Source organism: Hippoglossus hippoglossus, chromosome 15, assembly GCF_009819705.1.
Source record: "Hippoglossus hippoglossus isolate fHipHip1 chromosome 15, fHipHip1.pri, whole genome shotgun sequence".
Taxonomy (NCBI): Eukaryota; Metazoa; Chordata; class Actinopteri; order Pleuronectiformes; family Pleuronectidae; genus Hippoglossus; species Hippoglossus hippoglossus.
In genome coordinates this window covers 13,614,768-13,635,553 of record NC_047165.1, presented here as the reverse complement: position 1 = coordinate 13,635,553, position 20,786 = coordinate 13,614,768, and the positions used below count along the sequence as shown (strand labels likewise).

Below are 20,786 nucleotides of genomic sequence, written 5' to 3'. Positions count from 1 at the left end.
AGCCACAGTCCCGAGAACAGGATTTAAAGACAAATATTTGAAAGAATAAAATTCACCAGACACAGAAGTAGACGGGACACAGAGTACACACTGGCACTGGGCGATGTTTGTGAAATGATTCTCTCAAGATAGTTCACAGAAGCTGCAGATCTACACAGGTTATCCTGGGTATTTGTGTTGTTTTCAAAGTCTAACCCTCCTACCTAAGTTTGAGAGGAACAATATGACCAGTGTTTTGCTGTTACTGTTGTGTTTTAGTCCTCTGTGCTTCTCCCTCAGCCGAATATATGCCTCTGCACAATAAATCACTAAATGTGGGTGTAGTCATTAAAACCTTTACCGCCCTGAGACCTGTGCAGCACCTGTCACATGGTGCGCTTTTATGACATTATGGACAAAGCAAATGCATCACGGTAAATAATCTGCCCGTGCTATTTTCCGGCCCTTTTGCACAAATTAAATTTGGGCGAAAAACAGAACACCGGTGTGTCAGTAAAACCTCCATTACTGTTGTTATTTCATTGACAGATTTATAGACAGGTGTTTGTGATCACTTTATCGTTGCGGGAATTCAATTACACAAATGGTCTGTCTGCTTTTGTTACAAAAAAAACCACACACACACACAAACACAATAAGAGCACAAAAAGACTCGGACCAGACTTTGGCCAAGGTTTCACTTCTACAAATGTTTAATCTGCGTCTGGATTTGTGTAATGCAATGTGATTTGGTAATTGTGCCAATTGCAGCCATGCTGTTTGGAGAATACGTGAATCTTGAGTCATAACCATGAAGCTCGTCATATTTCAATTCTGTCCACAGGTCCAACACTAGGACAATGGTTGCATATTTTTTTTTTACTCATCTCATCCAAATATTTTTATGTAACCAAAATATTGCAAAGACTAGAATGGCACTCAGTAGAGCACACACCTCTGACAAGGACAGAGAGTCACTAGTTGTCAGGTCCCTTAATAGATCCATGAATTATTACCTGGGAAATCTCTTAAAATGTCCAAAAATCTCACAATGTCAAAGTGAGTGATTAAAAAAAGACTCCTCGATCCGCCCCCTTCATCAGGATCCACACCATTTTAACTGGTTCTTTCTTGGCCCATGTCCCATCCTTCCAGCAAGTGTCATGGAAAATCCAGTTAAACAGTTATCCCCAAGTATTCCTGCTGACAAACAAACCAACAAACCGGAAGAGGGTGAAACAAGATGAAATTAAGGAGAAACAGGTTGGAAAGCGATATATTTGATGGAAAATCTGCTTCGGTGCAAATGGAATTTAACAAAAATATATTTTGTTATTGCAGTTAACTAAAAGCTAGTGTTTGTGGCGGCGTTCTCAGGTATAGCGGGTCGCCTACTAACCAGAGGGTCAATTGTTCGATCCCTGGCTCCTCCGGTCTGCATTCCAAAATGACCGTGGGCAAGACGCTGAACTCCAAATTACCACCTGATGACTGTTCTGTCAGTGTTAATGATGTGGGATAGAAAGGCGCTGTATGAATGGGTGAATGTAGTAAAGGGTTTTGAGTGAGAGTAGAAAAATCACTCTTTAAATACAGTCCATGTAACGTTTAGCAGTGGGCCTTCATCCACAGGCGCACGGTGGCTTTTTGTTCAGAACTAGAAACCACTCAGTCCTTCCTTGACTTCTTCACCCGAGCTTCTCACCAAACCTCTTTTGGATTCTGTATTTCAGCAATCACACCACTCACGCCACAGAAGTGAGGACATGAACAAAACCCCTCTTTGTTAGTGGAGGTAATGAGCGACACAAGCCACACCCAGCCTTTCGTAAGCGTCACATAACCATAACTCTTATTTGATTTATGAAACGGACATGATTTTCACTTTTTCAGCTCAGTGGAGCAACCAGAACATTGTTGATGAGATTATTAAATATGCTGATGAGCAGCACTCTTCATAGCCAAAGAGCAGTTATGACCCATGGATGTCACCATTAACCACGGAACATGACAACATGGGCAAACGACCGGGATGCTTCCAGCGCAGCATCACAGCGTGTCTTGCTGCTCTGCATCTCGAGCTACAATGGGAAAACAAAGGGTTTCTCGTCGTGCCTGTCTTTTCCTGCATTGGTCGGCCTGAGCCAGTCGTGGCTGTCAGACAGAATAGGGAGTCCCATTTGGAGATGGTGACACTGTAAATGTGACATTCCTTCATGCAACATTAACCTCAGAGTGAACTGCATGCACAATTGGTTATTAAACACTTCTGAAACACTCTGTTGGAGGCAATAGCTGTCCATTAACTAGTCAAGGCAATATATAATATGATGGGGGGGGAAGGGTAGTTGGAAGGTCATCAAACATGGAGATAGATGTGTTGGTGTAAAGCGCGTCGCTGTCGATACAGATTACGACGGGAAAGACAACGGCGGCGGCGGCTGACAGCTAAACACGTTGCGTAGTCTCTTATAGATGCAGCTCTGTGCGTTTGTGTTCATGTCTTCATAAAAAGGAATTTGCATGAGGAAGCGATGTTTGAAACACTTCACTCCTCTGCCAGTGAGCGAGACCTACTTTGCAGACGCTGACTGACTGCACCCAGATTAATGTGACACGGATATGGGCACATTCCTTCTGTTTAGACGCTTCTGGTTTAAAGAGGCTTTTTGGTTTGCCTGATTATGAAATTTAGAACTTTCAAATATTCTGACTCCATAAACCCAATCTCTCTCTCTCTCTCTCTCCCCCCCCTCTCCTCCCCCCCTGTGCAAATGTAGCAATTCAATCCAAAATGAAAACAGGCCCTATCACATTGGTCTTCATTATTTTGACCTACATTACCTAATGGCTGCTGCACATGTGATACGCGCTCGTCTATTTTTGGCCTCTCCCTTTCGGTCATCTTTATTTATACAAACGCATGTATCAGTCACACCATCTGTCTGCGCTTTATTTACAACAATAGATATTGACATGGGTATCTATCAGTGACATGCAGACGTGCATTTGGCGGGGCAGATAAATGTGATATGGATCGGCTCGGTAGGGTTGGTCCCTGTCAATGATTCAATCAATTAGCATACTGCATAGCAGCTAGGTTGCACAGGGGGAAGAAAAATCAATACCCCCATTAATCCGCTAAAGAAAAGGTGTCTTTACCTAATAAAACACACAGTATGTATGTGTTGCACAGCGTGTGTTGCTGCGGTGCTGCTGTACGATTGCACTCCTTATTGCTTGTTTTACCAAGGCTTTTATTCAATGCGTGTTGTTCTGTTGTCAGGATCCAAGGGGAAGGATTGCTCTGTGGACATTGACCTTTGCTCGTTTGGAATCTGCGGTGAACACACATTGATATGCGCCGAGACCAGTGATGGACAGAATGTCTCCTGCACATGTGAAAGAGGTGAGCGGGACCTTTAGCAGGTGATGTGTTTGTCATGCGGCGACGACAACAGGTGGAAAATGGGCCCATTGCAAGAGTAAACAGTGTGATACAAAGCGGCTCATTTTCTCCTGCTGATTCACTGTCTTACACAAAAGTCAGGTTTATTGCAGTTCAGGGAATAAGTAGCCGTCTGTAAATCAAAGTGTTTTTTTTTATGTCTCCATGCCGGCGACAGCCTGTGGCCCGAGGCATTATGTTTTCAGGTTGTCCGTTCAGCATATTCTTGTGAACATAATTTGGCACAAATGTTCAGTTGGACTCAAGGAGGAACTGGTTTGATTTTAGTGGTCAAAGACAAAAGCACATTTTTTGCCTTGTGAACGCAGTGTCTCAAATATGCCCTGGGGGGGGATTTCTTCAAATTTGGTAGAAATTTTCATTTGGATTTAAAGATCAACTGAATTGAATTTGCCTGTCAAAGGTCTCGGTTGCTGTGACCTTACAAAACAAGTTTTTGATCTTGTGCACACAACATTTCAGGAACACCTTGAGGAAATATTTTCAATCTCGGTACACATGTTCAGTTGGATGAACTGATTAAACTCTGGTGGTTAAAGGTCAATGTCGCAGTGACCTCGGGTTCTTGTGGACATGATATGATCGGGAACACCCACAGGGGATGTTATTACATCTGGCACAAACATTCACTCGGACTGAAGGGTGATCTGATTAGAATTAGGAGTTTGACGCCACACAACTTTTTTTGGGGCTTATGAAAGTTATCTTAAGAACGTTTCAAGAGAATTCTTTCAAATTTGGCTCAAATCTTCACTTCAACTCATAAATTTACTGATTCAATTTGAGTGGCCTAAAGTCGAGTTCATTTCCGCCTCTTGAACACGGTATCAGCCTTCTGGGAATGTCTTCAAATTTTGACCAGTGGTCACTTGGACTCAAAGATGAACTGATAAAATAAGAGATGACCCCAGAAAACCTTTTTTTGGGCTTGTGAAAGTTATCTTTAGAGAATTCTTTCAAATTTGGCTCAAATCTTGCAGATTGCAGTGGTCAAAGGTCAAATATGAAGGTCACCGTGACATCATATGAGTCTGAAAAAAAATGTATGGAACTGGTTGGCAGAAGCAGATGACCTAAGGGTGGCATCACTAGTTTTAATGTTTTAGTAGAAGAAAACAGTTCACCTCGTGTGCTTCAATCTGGGAAATGAAATCTACTTACTCACTCATGCATCAAAAATAGGGAATCTTTCACAACTTCATTGCCATTCAATAATCTCATGCAAATGTATGCAGATTATTTTGACAACTCTTGCAGAAAAGTCCAGTGTTTGTGACTCGTCTCCACAAGGACGCCAGCGTTATCACGGCAGTAGCTGCCAGCAGTGACAGAGATAACACAGGAGTAAGTGGAGGAGACTTGACCTGTTAGATACTCCGAGGCTTGTCAGCGGTAACCAGGCTTCAGAGCACTGCATCTCAAGTCTGTATGTGCAGTTAAGTGACAGAGTGCCGGTGCAGGACTGCGTGTACATGCACACAAGCTTATTCCTGGATGCAGTTAAGGCACTTGAAATAAAATAAAAAAACATTTGGCTTCCCAAACCAGTCATAATTCAGTCGGCACGACTCCACACCAGCTCGGCTATCTGTTTTCAAATGAATGGCTATTACATAGAAGTTCATGTAACCCAATCAATAACCGTAACTTCATTACTGCTGTTGCACTTATGCTCGCCGGATGTCAAAGTGAAAGATTGTGAGTGATTTCTTATGTAAATGAAAGCAACCTGCGGCAAACTGCTCGCCGCAGATCACCTCTCAAGGGCAAACGGCGAGATGCTGTCTTGTCGAGATGTTTCAGGTCAGCAGGCTGGGCGTCCGTATCATCTAATGTTTTCCAATTTAATGTGTTGCAAAACATGTTAGTCCCCCCCCCCCCCCCCCCCCTTCACCATACTGCATATCCCATGCTGCCAATGTATTGATCTAGTGTTTTGTTCTAACACTAAATCAAATCATTACATTGTCACTGTTTGATTATAGATTTTAATTCATGATTTTACATGATGGAAATGTGTAAAAAAATAAATCTCAGCACTGGTTTGTTCTGAAAGTCGCTGGTAAAATTCCTTGTAGATTTCTAAGTGATTAAACTCTCTTGAATAGTAAGTTTCATGAAGCAGTAATTGTTTTTGGTTTTTTTTACGAGCCCCCACCCCCCCCCCCCAAAAAAACATCTTTCTGACAGCAGTTTCTTTTGGGTTTTTTACATTTATTTCAAAAGAAACAGCTTTGCAGTGCAAGACTTATTTTTGCCATAAAATTATTTGCGCTCCCGAAAGCTGTTGTTTCATCAAAAGCCCTTTCTTGGCATGAGAGAGTTTTTGTCATCTAGAAGGTTTTTGCAACACAGCACTTGTTTTTGTTTTCTTGCCTTTCTTGTTTTTTGTATAACGCCACAGTTTTATTTTGGAGGAAATCCTGCTTGTTCCGCAGCAAGACGGCTTCCACAACTTTGCTTTGTACGTTCATACAGCGTTTCTTTCCATGTTACTGTTGGTGAAGGACATCTAAGGACCTGCTCTCTGTTCAGTCCTTGGCTGCCTGTGTTCACACTTTCCACACACAACAAATGGGTAGCTAAGTGTGAGGTTAACCCACTTACAGCCTGAGGAGCACCAGCAATAATGTGACATAAACAGTGACATGTTCCACCTCTTAAATGGCCTGTATGTGTGTGTGTGTCGGTGCGTGAGAGCATGCACACGTGTGCACCGATGCATGTTATTTGTTTCATGTGGTTCCCCTTTGTGCATAGATTGAGTTTGATGGTAAAATCACTAAGTTTGGCTTGTTTAATGTAATAAATCAGACTGGCTCTTATTAAACATGATTAAATGAGTCAATGAGCTGAGTCTACATGTGCCCAGCAAGCCCCCTTAAATCAATATGAGCTTTGAACACCGGCTTTTGTTTGTGAAAACAAGTCATACTGATCCGAATTGGCTGACTAATTCAAACCAGGCGAGAACAACAACAAAAAAAGATTTCAATAACTTTTTTTTTTTATCTCCTTTTACTTGGCCTGCAGGGTTTGCAGGACCGTTTTGTGAAATAAATCTCAATGACTGCAAGTCAAATCCGTGCCAGAATGGTGGCATTTGTGTGGACGGCGCAGACCTGTACCAGTGCTTCTGCTCAGAGGGTAAGTTGCAATGCAGTTCTATCTCCCAGTAGTTAAGTTGATAAGATTATGGGTTAAACTCAGGTCTTTGTTGTTTATAAAAATGTGCAACCATCTGGGTTCAGTCCTGGAGTTTTGACCTTGGTTTGAATGTGGAATTAATTTTTAAAAAACACTCTCCATTCTGTGTGCTGTTTTTTCTTATTCCTGTGGATAAATGGACAAAACCCAAACACACAAGTAAAACCCCATCATAGAATTACAACAGGGCATAACAGAGCAATTATTTGCTTTATCTAGAGCTCGACACACGAATGAATGGAGAACAAAACTTTTAATCTTAAATTGCACTTGTTGCTCAGTATTTAGTTTTGTACAGCTCTGAACACTGAACAGCTCTTTTATTGTGCAGTTTTCCTTTTCTTGTGTCTGTCAGTGCATGTCGGTGTCTTTTTTTGGTCTTCCTTTACTTGCACTAAACCAAATTGCCTTCGGTATTAATAAAGTTTTATGGTATTGTTGAAAGAATCTTAAAAATGTACTGTATGTGCAGCTAGAAGTCTTCAATATTCAATATTCTAATCAATGAGATATCGTGTCACATAAAGACTTCACCTGCAGTAAGTAGGTATATAAATACTGTATCTCACATTCTGGTTAATTGTGAACTAATTTCTATTTCTCTATATGGGACCAATATTTACTGTAAAAACGATCAACATCTGTGTTAAACGGTTCAAGGAAAAGAAAACAATTGTGCTTTGTCTATTATGAGATTGTTCCCTCTTCCAACCCTATTTTTGCAATCAACAGCAAAGCCATCTTTTTTTTTTTTAAATCACTTAAAATCAAAGAATAATATCTTAGCTCTCAGATTTCTGTCTTAATTAACTATGTTCTCAATCATTTCAACAATTACAACAGAAATGTGATCTTCGTCCCAACAGATTTCTTCAACATTATCCAGCCAGGAACTCATTAATGCACCAAATGGATTTAAAAAAACGTAATTTCCAAGACTTCTCTCTTCTGCTACAAAAAATGTATAAAAATAACAATAACATCTCATGAGATATTCAGAAATTATTACTCAAAACAACTCTAAATGAAGAGAGCACTTCTTGTGCCTTACATTCTGTAGACTGGGTTCTGTTGAATCTGTCCTGAACAAAAAAGTAGAAGAAACTACCTTCATATAACCAGGGAGCAGATAAGGCAATTGCCTGGAGTCCACGTTAGTCCACAACAATTTAGTGAGAACCCCGTTAAATTCTTTAATTGGGTTATGTACAGGAGACTCCAACAACAGCATCGGAAAAATATAACCTAACAAGGTCTCATGCCATCATCTTTCGGCCAAATCGTCATAGTTATAGAGGTTGGTCAAAGACGTAAATGTCTAAATATGTTTGTATTATGTGCCTGGGATGGTTTTGGGGTTTACACTTATTCTTATTGCCCAGGGGCCCCTAAAGTCCCTTGATGTATTCAACCACTACAGCTGGAGAAAATGATTGGTTCTTATCTTCTTCTTCCAACTCCATGTCCTTGTTGTGATGACAGCAAAAAGTTGATCCTAATATCTGTACAGCCTTGAGGGTTGAGAGTTATCAGAATTCATCCCAACCAATAGTAGCAGGTGGTTTTGCCGCTGATGAGCACAACTTGAGCTAAAGAGCGTGGAATCAATCAGTGAACTCACTCGCTCTAGTGTTTCTCTCGAATAGAAACCATCACGTTGATTGCCACCTTTTGTTCACGATGATCTTCAGTTAACACTTTTCCTCTTGTTTCCCGGGCCTCAGTTCATTACCCGTTGGGTTAACAAGTGTATTTGTTTCACATTTACATGAAATCATCCCACCAGATACTGCCGATCGCGTCATTAGCGCATGACGGAATAAATCGGTGCTATTTTTCCAACAATTTCCTGGTCCAGTTGACACCTTTACCTGTCACACATACCTCTGATTAAACCTCGATTGCGGGTGAAGCCTGCTGTGCATTTTTAATGAAGTCAGAATAATTGTCAAATTTTATGACATGGAGAGAGGTGGAAATTGGTTCCATGGTCAGTTTGAGAAATGATGAGAATTTGACCTGCATCGATGGTGCTGATAGCCAAGAATTAGTCATGGGTCTCCTGTAGCTGCAGTGTGTGACAGTGCTAATGATAGTCATTTTGCGGCGTGACCATGTGGTGGAATATATTTATGGGGGAACTAAAATGTCAGGAATTGGCAGCGCTCGCTTTCGCTTCATGACTTTAACCTTTTTATTTTTATAAATATCGAATATGCTGATGTGACAAAAAAATTAGGTGTACCCAAAAAAAATCAAATATAGACCGTGCCACTCTCCTCTTTATGCACTTGTTTGTGAAAAGTCACGTAAAAATTTCATGAAAGCTTTACATTGCTCTTGGGTGTCATTCGATACTAATCTAGTCTTTTCATGTCGGCTTATTAGTGACATTCACACACTGTCTCTGATGATGAGATCTTTCTTTTTTTTAATGTCTTTCTTCACAACAGGCTTTGGGGGGTTGAACTGTGAAATCAACTATGATGAATGTGTCCATGGATATTGCGCCAATAATTCCACGTGTATCGACCTGATTGCAGACTACGAGTGCATCTGTCCTCCGGGCTTTGCTGGTGAGTTATCTGTGTCATCATTTTCATACTTTAGGCTCCGATGAATACAGTGCAGATTGATGACTCTTAAGCAGTGATAAACATCAAAGTGGGTCCCATTGTCTCATGAAAGAGCTCATTCACCGATTTCTGCAGCTGACTGGGTATAAAGATGCCGTTCTTTCTCCTATTGTACAAACTGAATACAGAGACTAAGTAGTTATCCAAATACAATGTACTGCATTATCTGAGTGCCTGCTGCAAACTAGAGCATTTACAAAACTTAACTGATCTTAAAAAACATAACAGATGACAGTGATTTTGAATCTTTTGATTGCAAGATTGCACAAACACCGGACGATCCAGTCTAGTTGCAGAACCACACAGTTGGTGTTTAAACAATTTTGTTCTTCACTGTGAGACTCACGGAAATGGAGGTGGTCTGTTGGTGTCATCATCTGTTTGCGGAACACAGTAATAAAGCATTCATACTGTTGCTACAACTCCAGAAAGTCATATGTCCACCTGACACGGGAGACAAGTCCGATTTTACGCTGTAGGCAGCCATGTTTTGTTTTGGTTCTAAACACAAGTTCGCAACATCCGGTTGGTGACGGTTCCCAGGCAGCTCGTTCTCATTAGCTTTTGCTTTTCCTGTAATACTACGCGACTGAATCGGACGGTGACTTTAAGATTATGCCTGTAAGCCTCAAACTACAGCATCATTTGTCCCGATACTCTATTCAGATCCGCTCTGTGACGGCCATGACTCCATGATTCACAGGAGAGGTGCTACGGACCCAAATCAGGCTGATCATCCTCTTGTGTTTGAAATCTGAAGAAAGTGCCGTGCATCTGTTTGAGTCAAGTTAATCCCAGAGCCCATCAGCGATCATGTGACCATGGAGAAGCCTCGGGGGTCAACGGCCAGTATTTTGGGGCTTCCAAGATATCCGGGTCTACCACTCGCTGTACACTGTTTACAGTCCGACTAGTTTCTTAACACAAAACACAAACAGTGATGCTTTTTATATGTGGTTTTGGTCCAGTTGACATTTTGGCCAATCTCTGTTAACAGCTATCTTCAGATAAATGAAAAAAAGTTGATAGATGATGCATTTCGATCAGTGTTCTCCGCCTCTTTTGCTCTCGACATGGACTGTTCAGCTGCGGGCAACCAAAGCCTGCTCAGCGTAATAGGTCAAACTGGAAACAGAAACCAATCTGATCTTATCCCTCGCCTGCAGATTCTACATATTCATGCGTTTACAGTTAAGAGTCAAGCTGACAAATTACTAATCAATATAATACAAATCCATTTAGTCTCCGTTTTATGGTATGAATTTAACTTTCATGCAACCTCATCACTATTATTCATCTATTTTTGTACCGGGACACTATAAGCAGATTGCAATCCAGTCTAAATGAATTGAATGTCCCTTTGGCATTGTAAACAAATTGTGCTAAACTCTGAAAGCACAAAGAATGTGCGGTTTTGTCCTAGTGTGACCCAGAGTGGCTCCATTACCGGACACACTCGCACCACATCACGCTAGTTCATCACGTTAATGGCTGTTGTTCTCTGCGGTCAAACTCATTTGTGTGACAGATTATTGAGACGCGTCGTTATGTCGGTGTTGTGATCTCTTTTCTTTCTTTGGCTTCGTCTTGATTAACACAGACAAGCTCAATTAACAAGCTTGATTTCCCTTTCAGGTAAGAATTGCTCCACGTCGGCGTCAGTATCGTGCGCATCAGATGTCCAGGTCTGCAAAAATGGAGGAGCTTGCTCCCAAAGCCCCACTGGAGAAATCCACTGTATTTGCCATCCAGGTATTTAACATATTTCTACAGTAGATTTAGAAAATATGAATTAAACTTGGCGCTTTGGTAATTACTTCAGTAATTCCATCTAAAAATGTGGACGCAGAGTAGAACAGAGGCTATAAAGTCATTATAACCAAAGTGTGTCATGTGCTCTTCTGGGTTTATTATACATCAAACCCTCTTGCAAATGCAACCCTTAATGCGTGTGGAAACCATATTAGAGTTGTTGATTGCTGTGGTATCACCGAAGCACCAAAGCAGCTTTTACCTCAAAGTGAATACCATCGGAAAGCACGCGCTCAAATCCACTCATTAGTTACAATCGGTGAAGAAACAGCACGCCACCGTTTTTTTATTTTTGTATTTAAGGCTGTGTACTGATGCTGAAATCCCTCCTTTAGCGCTTTATGCTCTGCCCGGATAAAAATATGTAAATCGGCAGGGAGGCAAAACACTGGCAACGACAGCATTACTTGAAATCACAATCCGTGATGTCTGCCAGCCGTGGGAGGGCAGGAGGATACTGTACACGGCAGCGCACATCAATCACCTCTTTGATCCCCCCCCCCCCCCCCCCCCCCCCCCAACTTACAGGATACCATGGCAATGACTGCTCCTCATCGGTGAACCAATGTGTGTCAAATCCTTGCGACCCTGAGGGGACTCTCCTGTGTGAAGAGCTGGCAGATACTTACAGATGTGTGTGTCAACACGGGCACACCGGGCCACACTGCAGAACACTCATGAACCACTGCGTTGATGGCCTGTGTCAACATGGTTCAGCGTGTGTTGATCTGTCGAGAGGGTTCAAGTGTGATTGTTTGCCAGGTAGGTCCACCCTCCAGAAGGGGCTTGTTCTCAAACGGAGGCAATGCTTCAAATGAAGCATGTACATGTGCACCGACACGCTACCGGTTTGATGCTTTCACTCGTTCAGCCTCCCTCTCTGTGGGAGTCTAATCTCTTTGGCCCGAAGCAACAACACATAACAGTCTTATGAAATGTGTAAGTCAGGGTTCAGTTCATCAGTTTGTGCTCTGACTTCAAAAAAGAAATATGTTTTAATGTCTCTTTGCCCACTTACGAACCAGGAGTCTCTGACTGACCTTTAAACAAAGAAATGGTTTATTACAAAACAATATACTGTTAATGTATAGAGGACCGAATATTTCTGAGGTAATGTTTGGATTTTATCAGTTAAAAAATGTATTTGATTTCAGTAATCATGCGTTTCACTGCACCAATTCATAGATAATTACCAAGTACAAAGGTAACTATAGATAGAAATAATAGAAGTCCCCATTTTTGGATTTTGCAGAGATTTTAAATACTTTTTTTTACATTGTAAGTACGTTTAACATTTGTAAAACCTTATTTTACATTGTAAGTATGTTTTTACACCCTAAATACTTTTTTACATTGTGACCCTTTTTACGTTGTGAACACTTTTGTACATTGTAAATACTTGCAAATAATGTACTAGGTAAATGTTGCTTAATGGAAACATCAGGTTATAACTTAATATACCTGTTATAGCTTTTGTAGTTTTTGTTATTAAAAAAAAATAGATATTAGTTCAGTTATGGCAACACTACGTACTCATACACTGAATGTAGTAATTATCTACCATATTCCTCCTCAAGAATGTTGATATTAACTGTTAAATTATATCGCTGATAAAAAACTGAGAACAGGAGCAATCATAATAAGCCTCCAATTAAATTGACAACACAGCAGTCGAGGTTAGAAACATTTAGAATTGTATTCGACATAATTAAATAAATGCCAGTTTGAAGGTTTGTTTTATATTTGGATTTTATATTAACTGTCAAATTGACTTAATAGCAAAGTTATTTTCACAGCCAGTGTTAAGTAGAAAATATATTGTCTTGTTATGCCTGGCAAACATGTGGTATTTAGACATTACTGAAAGAGTAACCCATTTACAAATATTTAGTCTATAGGGTTCCAAGTGGTCAGAAGCTCCACAGCGGACCTTTAATAACTTTAGTCATTACTTGGATTACACTTTAAAAATCCTCTAGCACCACGTTTGAGTAACGTTGTTCATAAGTGCTTAGCTTTAATACATCAATGGTTCAACTGTTGAAAGCAGCATTTAAGGATTTCCGTCGTTAATTCACAGTAATTGTATGTTTTAGCTTGTTCTTGAACGTGAAGAAGAGGAAAGACCAGAAGATCATATTTCTGTTGAATAGTAATTTTAAGGGCCGACCCTGTGACCATTACAACAGAGGGTCACTTGAAGCAGAGACGACTGTTTTCTCTCTGCAGGTTTAACAGGCCGCTTTTGTGAGGTAAACACTGATGATTGTGAAGAACGGCCGTGTGGAGTCCTGAGTGTTTGCGAGGACACTCTGGATGGCTACAATTGCTTCTGTGCACCTGGATTTATTGGTAAGTGAAAGCTATTTGAGGCTATTTGAAGTTGTTCTCTGTGAGTTAAAGTGACATTTTATTCACGGAGGCGATGCAGTTTGTCAACATGTTGTGCGCCTCCCATCCTTTCGAAGGGAACAAGTGCGAGATTGAAGTGAATGAATGTCTCAGCCAGCCCTGTGCGAACGGGGGCTCCTGCATTGATGAGCTCAACTCATTCAGCTGCCAGTGTCCTCTCGGAGTCACAGGTATTTCATCTGCATCCCACCATGACGGCGTTTGTTTTGCGCAGCATCGCTCAAAGCTCTTCCTAAATGCGTCATCTCAGTGATGAGTTTGAATACAGATCGAAACAGGATTTTGCCAGGCACACTGAAAATACAAATCATTTAAGAAAATCAATCTCAATATAGAAGATAGAATTCAGGCATTGATGTAGTAAATACCAACAATATTTGTCCAATTTAGTCTCATAAAATCTGACTAGACACTTGACTGTAGTTCTGCCTTATATCCCAAGTGATCCGCATTTTACGGTTGCACGATATGGCCCAAAAATATATCAAGATAAAAGAAAAAGAAGATGTATCACAATAAAAGTCACATTATTATTTCAGTTAAGTTTAAAGACAGTTTTAAACTTGTCTTTACGGGCAGAGAATGACAAACACTTGATAAACAGCAAAACATCTTACAACTCTGGACTTTTGTTACATTGCTATTTTCTAAAATGTACTTTTACATTCAAAGGCTGCAATTGTCTGGGAAACATTTTCAGTAAAGCTTGAATTGATTGGAAATGTTCTCATAACTGTACATTCACGAATTGAACATTTGTTTATGATACTAGTCGTTGTAATAGATAAATAATTTTATAAATTAATGAGAGAGAAGAGACTAACAACATATGATGTAACACGTATGGATGCATTTTTTTTATCCGTGTCTAAATATATTCTCTCTAAGACCTTTCAGTGTGTGATCATAGTATGTATCCACGCAGGCATTAATCCCTGAGGTCATATGATATATAGCAGATGAGCATCTGTTATTATAAAAGTATCGTCCTGTACTTAATGAAAACCTGGACATGTTCAGCCAAGCTGTGCTCAGCACGTACTGGCTCCAAACGCTTCTTCCAAAGTCTGCTCGGCCAAATGTTGATCACTTTCTGCGTCCATGCCAACCAACTGCTGTGCAGCGAGTATAGTATGTTGTGCATTGTGACATACCATAATACACACACGGCTTCAACTAACTCTACATGCATTATCGCTCTCTTTCAGATATAAAGGGACTGAAATTAGAGTGAAATCGTTCAAATGTAGCAACTGATCAGTTTGATTTGGTTCCAGGAAAATTCAACCTTAATACCCATCAATAATGGAAACAGTAAGGAACAGTTACAGCAGAGTAACCGAAATATCATAGGGACAACTTTTTTTCGGTGTGTGGCAGGTGATGTTTAATCTTGAAGGCACATTAGATAAAACTTAAGTGTTGTTCATCTTCCATAAATAGCTAAATACCACCATTTACACAAAATTATAAACTGTTCAATTTGAAATCTTATAGTAAAAATCTCTTTTATGAAATTCATCGAGTGTCATTCATGAGATTTATATTTTCCAGATAGCTTTTTCTGATGCTTTTGTCAGTTTTAGAAAGATTTTGGCATTTTTACTTCCAGTTGACCCGAGTTGAGCTTAAAAGTTAAAAGTAAAAAAATGCACAACTTATCTTTGGGGTAGGAGCCGGGCTGGGCTTCTCCCTGTGGGAGCGGGAATATCTCCACCAGATTTCTTGGCAATTAAAAAGCACATCACAAAGTCATAAGTAATCCTTGGAGGGACCTTAAATATCTGGTCCAGCCATTTAATCTTAACATCTTGTGTGAAAAGTTGCCTTAACCCGCCTGAGCTTGAAACCAAAGGAAATTGAATGAGGAAATATTAGGGGGAAAAAGAAGAACTGAAGTCACTTATTCTCTGGGGGAGCACAATAATCTCCAGTAAGATTCATGGCAAACTGAGGAAGAGGAAAATCAACTCTGCAGCCACCAAATCCATCTTCGTGGAACTGTCAAGCCCAATCCATCCTAAATATCTAGGTCATCTGGCAAGTGTATAACCATAATACACAATATATAGTAGAGGAAGTCATTCTTAAACTCTGGGCCACCTGAGCTGCATGGGAGGTGAGAAGGTTGTAATACAAGCTCTATCCTTTTCTAGTGTTGCAAGAGCAGAACAAAACACACAGTGTAATTACATGAAATGATGCCATAGTTCAAAAACCTCCTCTCACTTGATATTTCACATTACATAACCGTCCCCTCCAAAGCTCGCAGCGACTACAAATGTCTGAAATAGCCTGAATAAATCCGTCTTCTGACTGAGTTTGTGTTCATCCGGTCTGCTTTGTGTTTTCAGAGACAACAAATGGGGAGAGAAACACAAGAAGAACAAACTATATACACAAACTAAGCTTAAATACAATCTATGAATATAGTTTGGAAAGAAAGACACCGATCCCATTATGTTCGTTGTTTTCAGGGGAACATCTGTGCAGCCGTTAAATCTTCCGGATTTAAAGCCCCGTGTTTGTTGAATATTCAAAACCAAGTATCATTGTCAAATTAATTTTGCCTCTGTCGTAAAATGCACGCGTGGAATATGCGGCCGAGTTAATTTTTGTGACAACTGTCTGAAATACTACAACCGAGGGATTCAAGGTGTCACGAGTGATAACGTTTCAAATTGTACACCACGACACTCCAAGTCAAACAGAACATATAGTTTACTAAGTCGGGGGAAAGTTAAAAACTGAGCATGAGTCACAAAATGTTATGAATCAAAGCTGCAGTGTGACATTATTATTATTTTTTTTTGGGACCTTGGTTTGCACGGACTCTTAAATGTCATGTCTTTGCAGGGGACTACTGTGAAGTCAACATAGATGAGTGCATGTCCTCCCCCTGCCTGCACAATGCCACATGTGTTGACCTTGTTAATGGCTACGGATGTGTGTGTCTGCCTGGATTTACCGGTAAGTGCGGGTGTATGTTTTCACATGAATAAAATATAAACTGCATATGTAGCTTACAATGAATATGTGGAGGACATTGGGTTTAAACTGGGTCAAACAGATTTGATCTCTTTTAAGTGATGTTCACAAGTAAAGTTTGTGGTTGTATATTGACCTTTGTAAACCTGTGGCATAAATATGAAATTCAATTTCGTACATGTAGAAAAGATTTGTACTCGGAGAAAAGGAATTTCTGTTTGTAGAGAAGATTTGAAGTTGTACAATTAGGAGCAAAAGAACTCTGCACGGTCGTCTACACTTGCAGTGAGGAGAGTTTTTAAGTCAGAGGAAGGTTTCATTAAATGTTTTGGGTTTCATCAGGTTATTAGCAACTCTGCGGATAAGATCTGTGCACAAATTATAAATGCCAAGGTTACACAGAGAACAGGCAGAGCAGAAAACTGTAAAGCTCAAAGTGTTAGTGCACGAGATGTGTAGTTGCTATCATCATCACTTATAAACCAGTTCATGCTCAGGAGTCCCCGATTTTATGTTTTTTGTGTATTTTAGAATTTTGCAAACTCTACGTCCATCTTTTACAAGCGCCTATTTTTTGCCAATAGAGATGTTTTTTATGATTCGTCAACTTAAATTATTTATCTGCCTGTCTTTGCTCTTCGTTGTCATGTTAATATTTAAAAGAGGAGTCAAGATGTTGTTTCAAACGCTCTTTACACATAAATACAAGACTTTATTTAAAACATCTGTGTTTTCTTCCACATTCCGACTTCAAAGCACTCGATGTGAGCACACTCGGGGTACAGGACCTTCTGAGGAGCCTGTGAATGTACAGTTGATCTTAGTCGCAGGTCCTGAAAGTTGTTGTGGAGCCGGACGGTGGCTCAGGCTCTCACGCAGCCCTGGTGGGTTTAATTATGTTTGATGATGCTGTCGGTGAAAATGGCGGTAAATATTTAATGTGCCGCGTGTGTTGACAAACCCACCTGGGTCGCGGAGGAGCCTGTGCTGTTGTCGTAATTCCGTCTGTGTGACAAAGGTGAAGATAAACCCGCCTGCGTTCGGGAAACGCGTGTTCGCCGCCAATTAAAACAACATCATTCAGACAAATTGCGTCCTCACTCGTGTGCGATGCCGGAACAACAGGTATGTTTTTAAATAAAGTCAATTCATCAGCAGCTCATCAAAACAGCCGAGTGGCGCGATGCTTTCACTCGGAAGTCTCACGGCGTAATTGTTTCCCCACATGCGGTGCGACGGCGGCAGCTGTTTAAAGCAAGAGAGATGAATAATGACTCGAGGTTAAACAAACCTGTAAAAGTCAAACATAGTAACAGCAGTTGAATTGTTTCCTAATAAGTTCTAATAATTCCCACAGAGCCTGAGTCGCAGAGCATTACAAACAGTAAAACTGGCTGCAGCGTTGGGTTTAGAACCAAAGAGCTGGTTCATCGGCTGCAGATGAAACGCTTTAAGAAAGCAAAATCCAAGCTTCTATTCTGATTGAACTTACTGCAGCACAGTGATGTGTTCGACGTCCAGAACGAAAATAATAAATATTACATACATGTTCTTAGATACGTTAAGTTAGGTCTTCAAACACTAATACTGTTCTTTAAAAAGTAATACAACTACAAACAAGACCAACATGGAACTGATACCTGATTGTCTCCTAACACTGGGTCAGAATATATCACAGCACACTCAGGTCGGCTGTGGGAAAGTCTGTGGATACTGTCTCTGCATGTAGTTTGTGAGATAACGTAGCATTTCTAAGCTTATTCCCTACCGGGCTATTTCACCTTATCTTCAGTTATGGGGAAGTGTGAGTAATTCTGGGACGCCAATATTCCTTCATATCTGTCGTACTCGACTGGTTCTTAAATTTCATCATTATTGTCTTAAATAATATTTAATTTAACTTGTTGAAACCTGCAGAAGCCCTGTAGGGACAGTTAAAATGAAGAAAATGAAAAGTGGAGATATGAGGAATAAAATAGTTATTGTAGGCTGTGTGTCATTTTAGAGGGGGTATATATGAAGATCAGCCTCTTGCCTGTGTTTAAATGAATATGGAGCGCCTTGTTCAGTCATACTTCAGGTTTCACAAATAACTAAATAATTTAATCGTTTGGCTCATCAGCAACGCAGGACTTTTGATAGCAGCCGACTGCGAGGCAAGTTACATTTGCATGAAATTGAAAGTGGTTTCTTTGTTTTATAAAATATTTGGATCTAAAACTGCGACGAGCACAGTTTTCTCAAAATATTGTGACTTTTTTCTCATTAAATTACAACTTGAAATAATTATGGCTCTAATAGTCCGTCATAGTTGTGTTTATTATTTTTTAACTGCCAAACGTTTACGTCAGCGTCCCGTTGATATGAGGTACTGTATTTATCAATATCTGTTTTCTCTTCTGCCGCAGGTACAAGGTGTGAGCTCGACATTGATGAGTGCGCTTCGTCTCCCTGCAAGAATGGAGCCTCTTGCATTGACCAGCCTGGTAATTACTTCTGCCAATGTGTGGCTCCATTTAAAGGTAATGAACGCTGAGGGAACAGGGGATCGGAAAAAAGCAAAGCTAATTAACGTTACATAGTATTATTTTCACCTGTCTGAACGCACTTCACATGTCGCAAAACAAAATGAGTACATCTCCGTCTGCGATCTGTGGTTTAAAGGAAGGAAACCTGAGTAATTACAAAGATGTAAGACGTGATTGGCGCGTCTGCAGCACAAGTGACATCTGTCATCAAGCCTGAGACGCTCTACTGCAATATCAGAGTTTATCAATAGAAAGAAAAAAACAAGTTTACCAACAGTGAAAACCATTCAGACTCACATGTTCTATTAGATGCTGAAAAATCATGTGTGAACACTGTTTGTTGCCAAAACATACATATAATCTTCATAATGTTTTTTTTATATTGATCATAAAAAGTTAATTGAAGGTAAAATATAAAAATATAAATAAAATGTAATTTACTGTTTATACACATTGATAATAGTGTGCATTATTATTAGTATCTTATATTCTACTATAATGGCATATTTGGTTTTTAATATGTATTAGGATAACATTTTGTTTCTTTAATTTAAAAAAAATCTATTAAATTTGAATTTAAACAGTACTTGTTTTTTTACCACATGGTGGTAAAAGAAAATGAAGGATGTTGCTGTCTGCTGTGTTGCCTGCATAAACACATAATCAACGATAAAGAAAGATTGATCATTGATCTTATAAGGCCAGATTTTTAACAAGGTTTTGATATTAGCACAGTTTCTTATCAATATTGTAATTTACTGAGAGATCTACAACAAAACACAAGCTGATTGACATGATTAGAGATCTACTGTTTTGACGATATCCAAGTAGAGACGCTATCAGCAGGTAGCAGGTGGTGGAATTTCACAAGATCTAAAAACCATCAGTCTTCGATAAATGTAGAAAAACATTCATCCAGACAGACTCTTCCTCGACACAGTCGTCCTAACAACCATTCAACAAGGACCACGGTCAAAACCTGAGGAGCACTCTGACAGATCTAATGAGCTTGTTGGCTGTGAGATGTTCCTGGAAGGACAGCAGTCAGGGCAGTACTTCACGAATCCAGGCTTAAAAGCGGAGTGGCCAGGAGGAAATTACTTCTGAAAGAGACACACGGAATTTACACCAAAAAAAAGGGCACTTCAAAGGCCGAGAGCGATTCAGAGCGCTGATGAAAAATGAAAATAGAATTCTTCAGCTGTAATACCAAGGACCGCAGGAAGTGCAGCAGAATTGAGGCCCAGCTGATTACCCGTGAAACACTATTTCTATTGTAAGGCATCGTAGTGGTCGCTCCATGATGTGGTTCCTCTACGTTGTCAAAGATGGAGGGGAACTAAGAATAAATCCAAACATATGTAAGCTAAGAGAGGAACTTCTGAGGAATTATGATCCACGAATCCAACTCTTGGTCACATAGAGGATTTTTCACTGCTGTGTCAAAGCTTCATCTTATAAATGACTGTTATTAGACCCAATCAGCCCCTCATCCGTCTTCCTCAAGATCTGAAGCTAATATTAATTCATTGTCTTCTTTGATATAAAACACAAGCTTGCAAACTCTGGGAAATGTCCAGACCAATCATTTAAATCACTGAAACTGTCCATAATAGATCATAATGTTGTTCAGTGCCAAGCTTATGACTGGAGAAAGCACTTTTAACGTCAGAGTAGAAAGACCAAATGTCAATATTTCCTCCAAAAGTTCGATGTAATGCGCTGACTCTGCCAGGGTGAAACTTTCTGAGCTTG

General features: G+C 40.1%; 1 protein-coding gene across 5 annotated transcripts in view; it reads left to right on the top strand.

Moving 5' to 3' along the window:
* Nucleotides 1-20,786, top strand: part of eys (eyes shut homolog) — a 169,944-nt gene that overhangs the window by 34,613 nt on the left and 114,545 nt on the right. For 4 of the 5 annotated variants that reach the window (XM_034608950.1, XM_034608951.1, XM_034608949.1 and 1 more), the window contains 9 exons: nt 3,266-3,388; nt 6,482-6,595; nt 9,109-9,231; nt 10,927-11,043; nt 11,632-11,865; nt 13,333-13,455; nt 13,572-13,685; nt 16,372-16,485; nt 18,912-19,025. In XM_034608950.1, coding sequence (XP_034464841.1) covers nt 3,266-3,388; nt 6,482-6,595; nt 9,109-9,231; nt 10,927-11,043; nt 11,632-11,865; nt 13,333-13,455; nt 13,572-13,685; nt 16,372-16,485; nt 18,912-19,025 — 1,176 coding nt within the window. The remainder of the gene's footprint in view (nt 1-3,265; nt 3,389-6,481; nt 6,596-9,108; nt 9,232-10,926; nt 11,044-11,631; nt 11,866-13,332; nt 13,456-13,571; nt 13,686-16,371; nt 16,486-18,911; nt 19,026-20,786) is intronic. The other variant, XM_034608952.1, reaches the window with a different exon arrangement.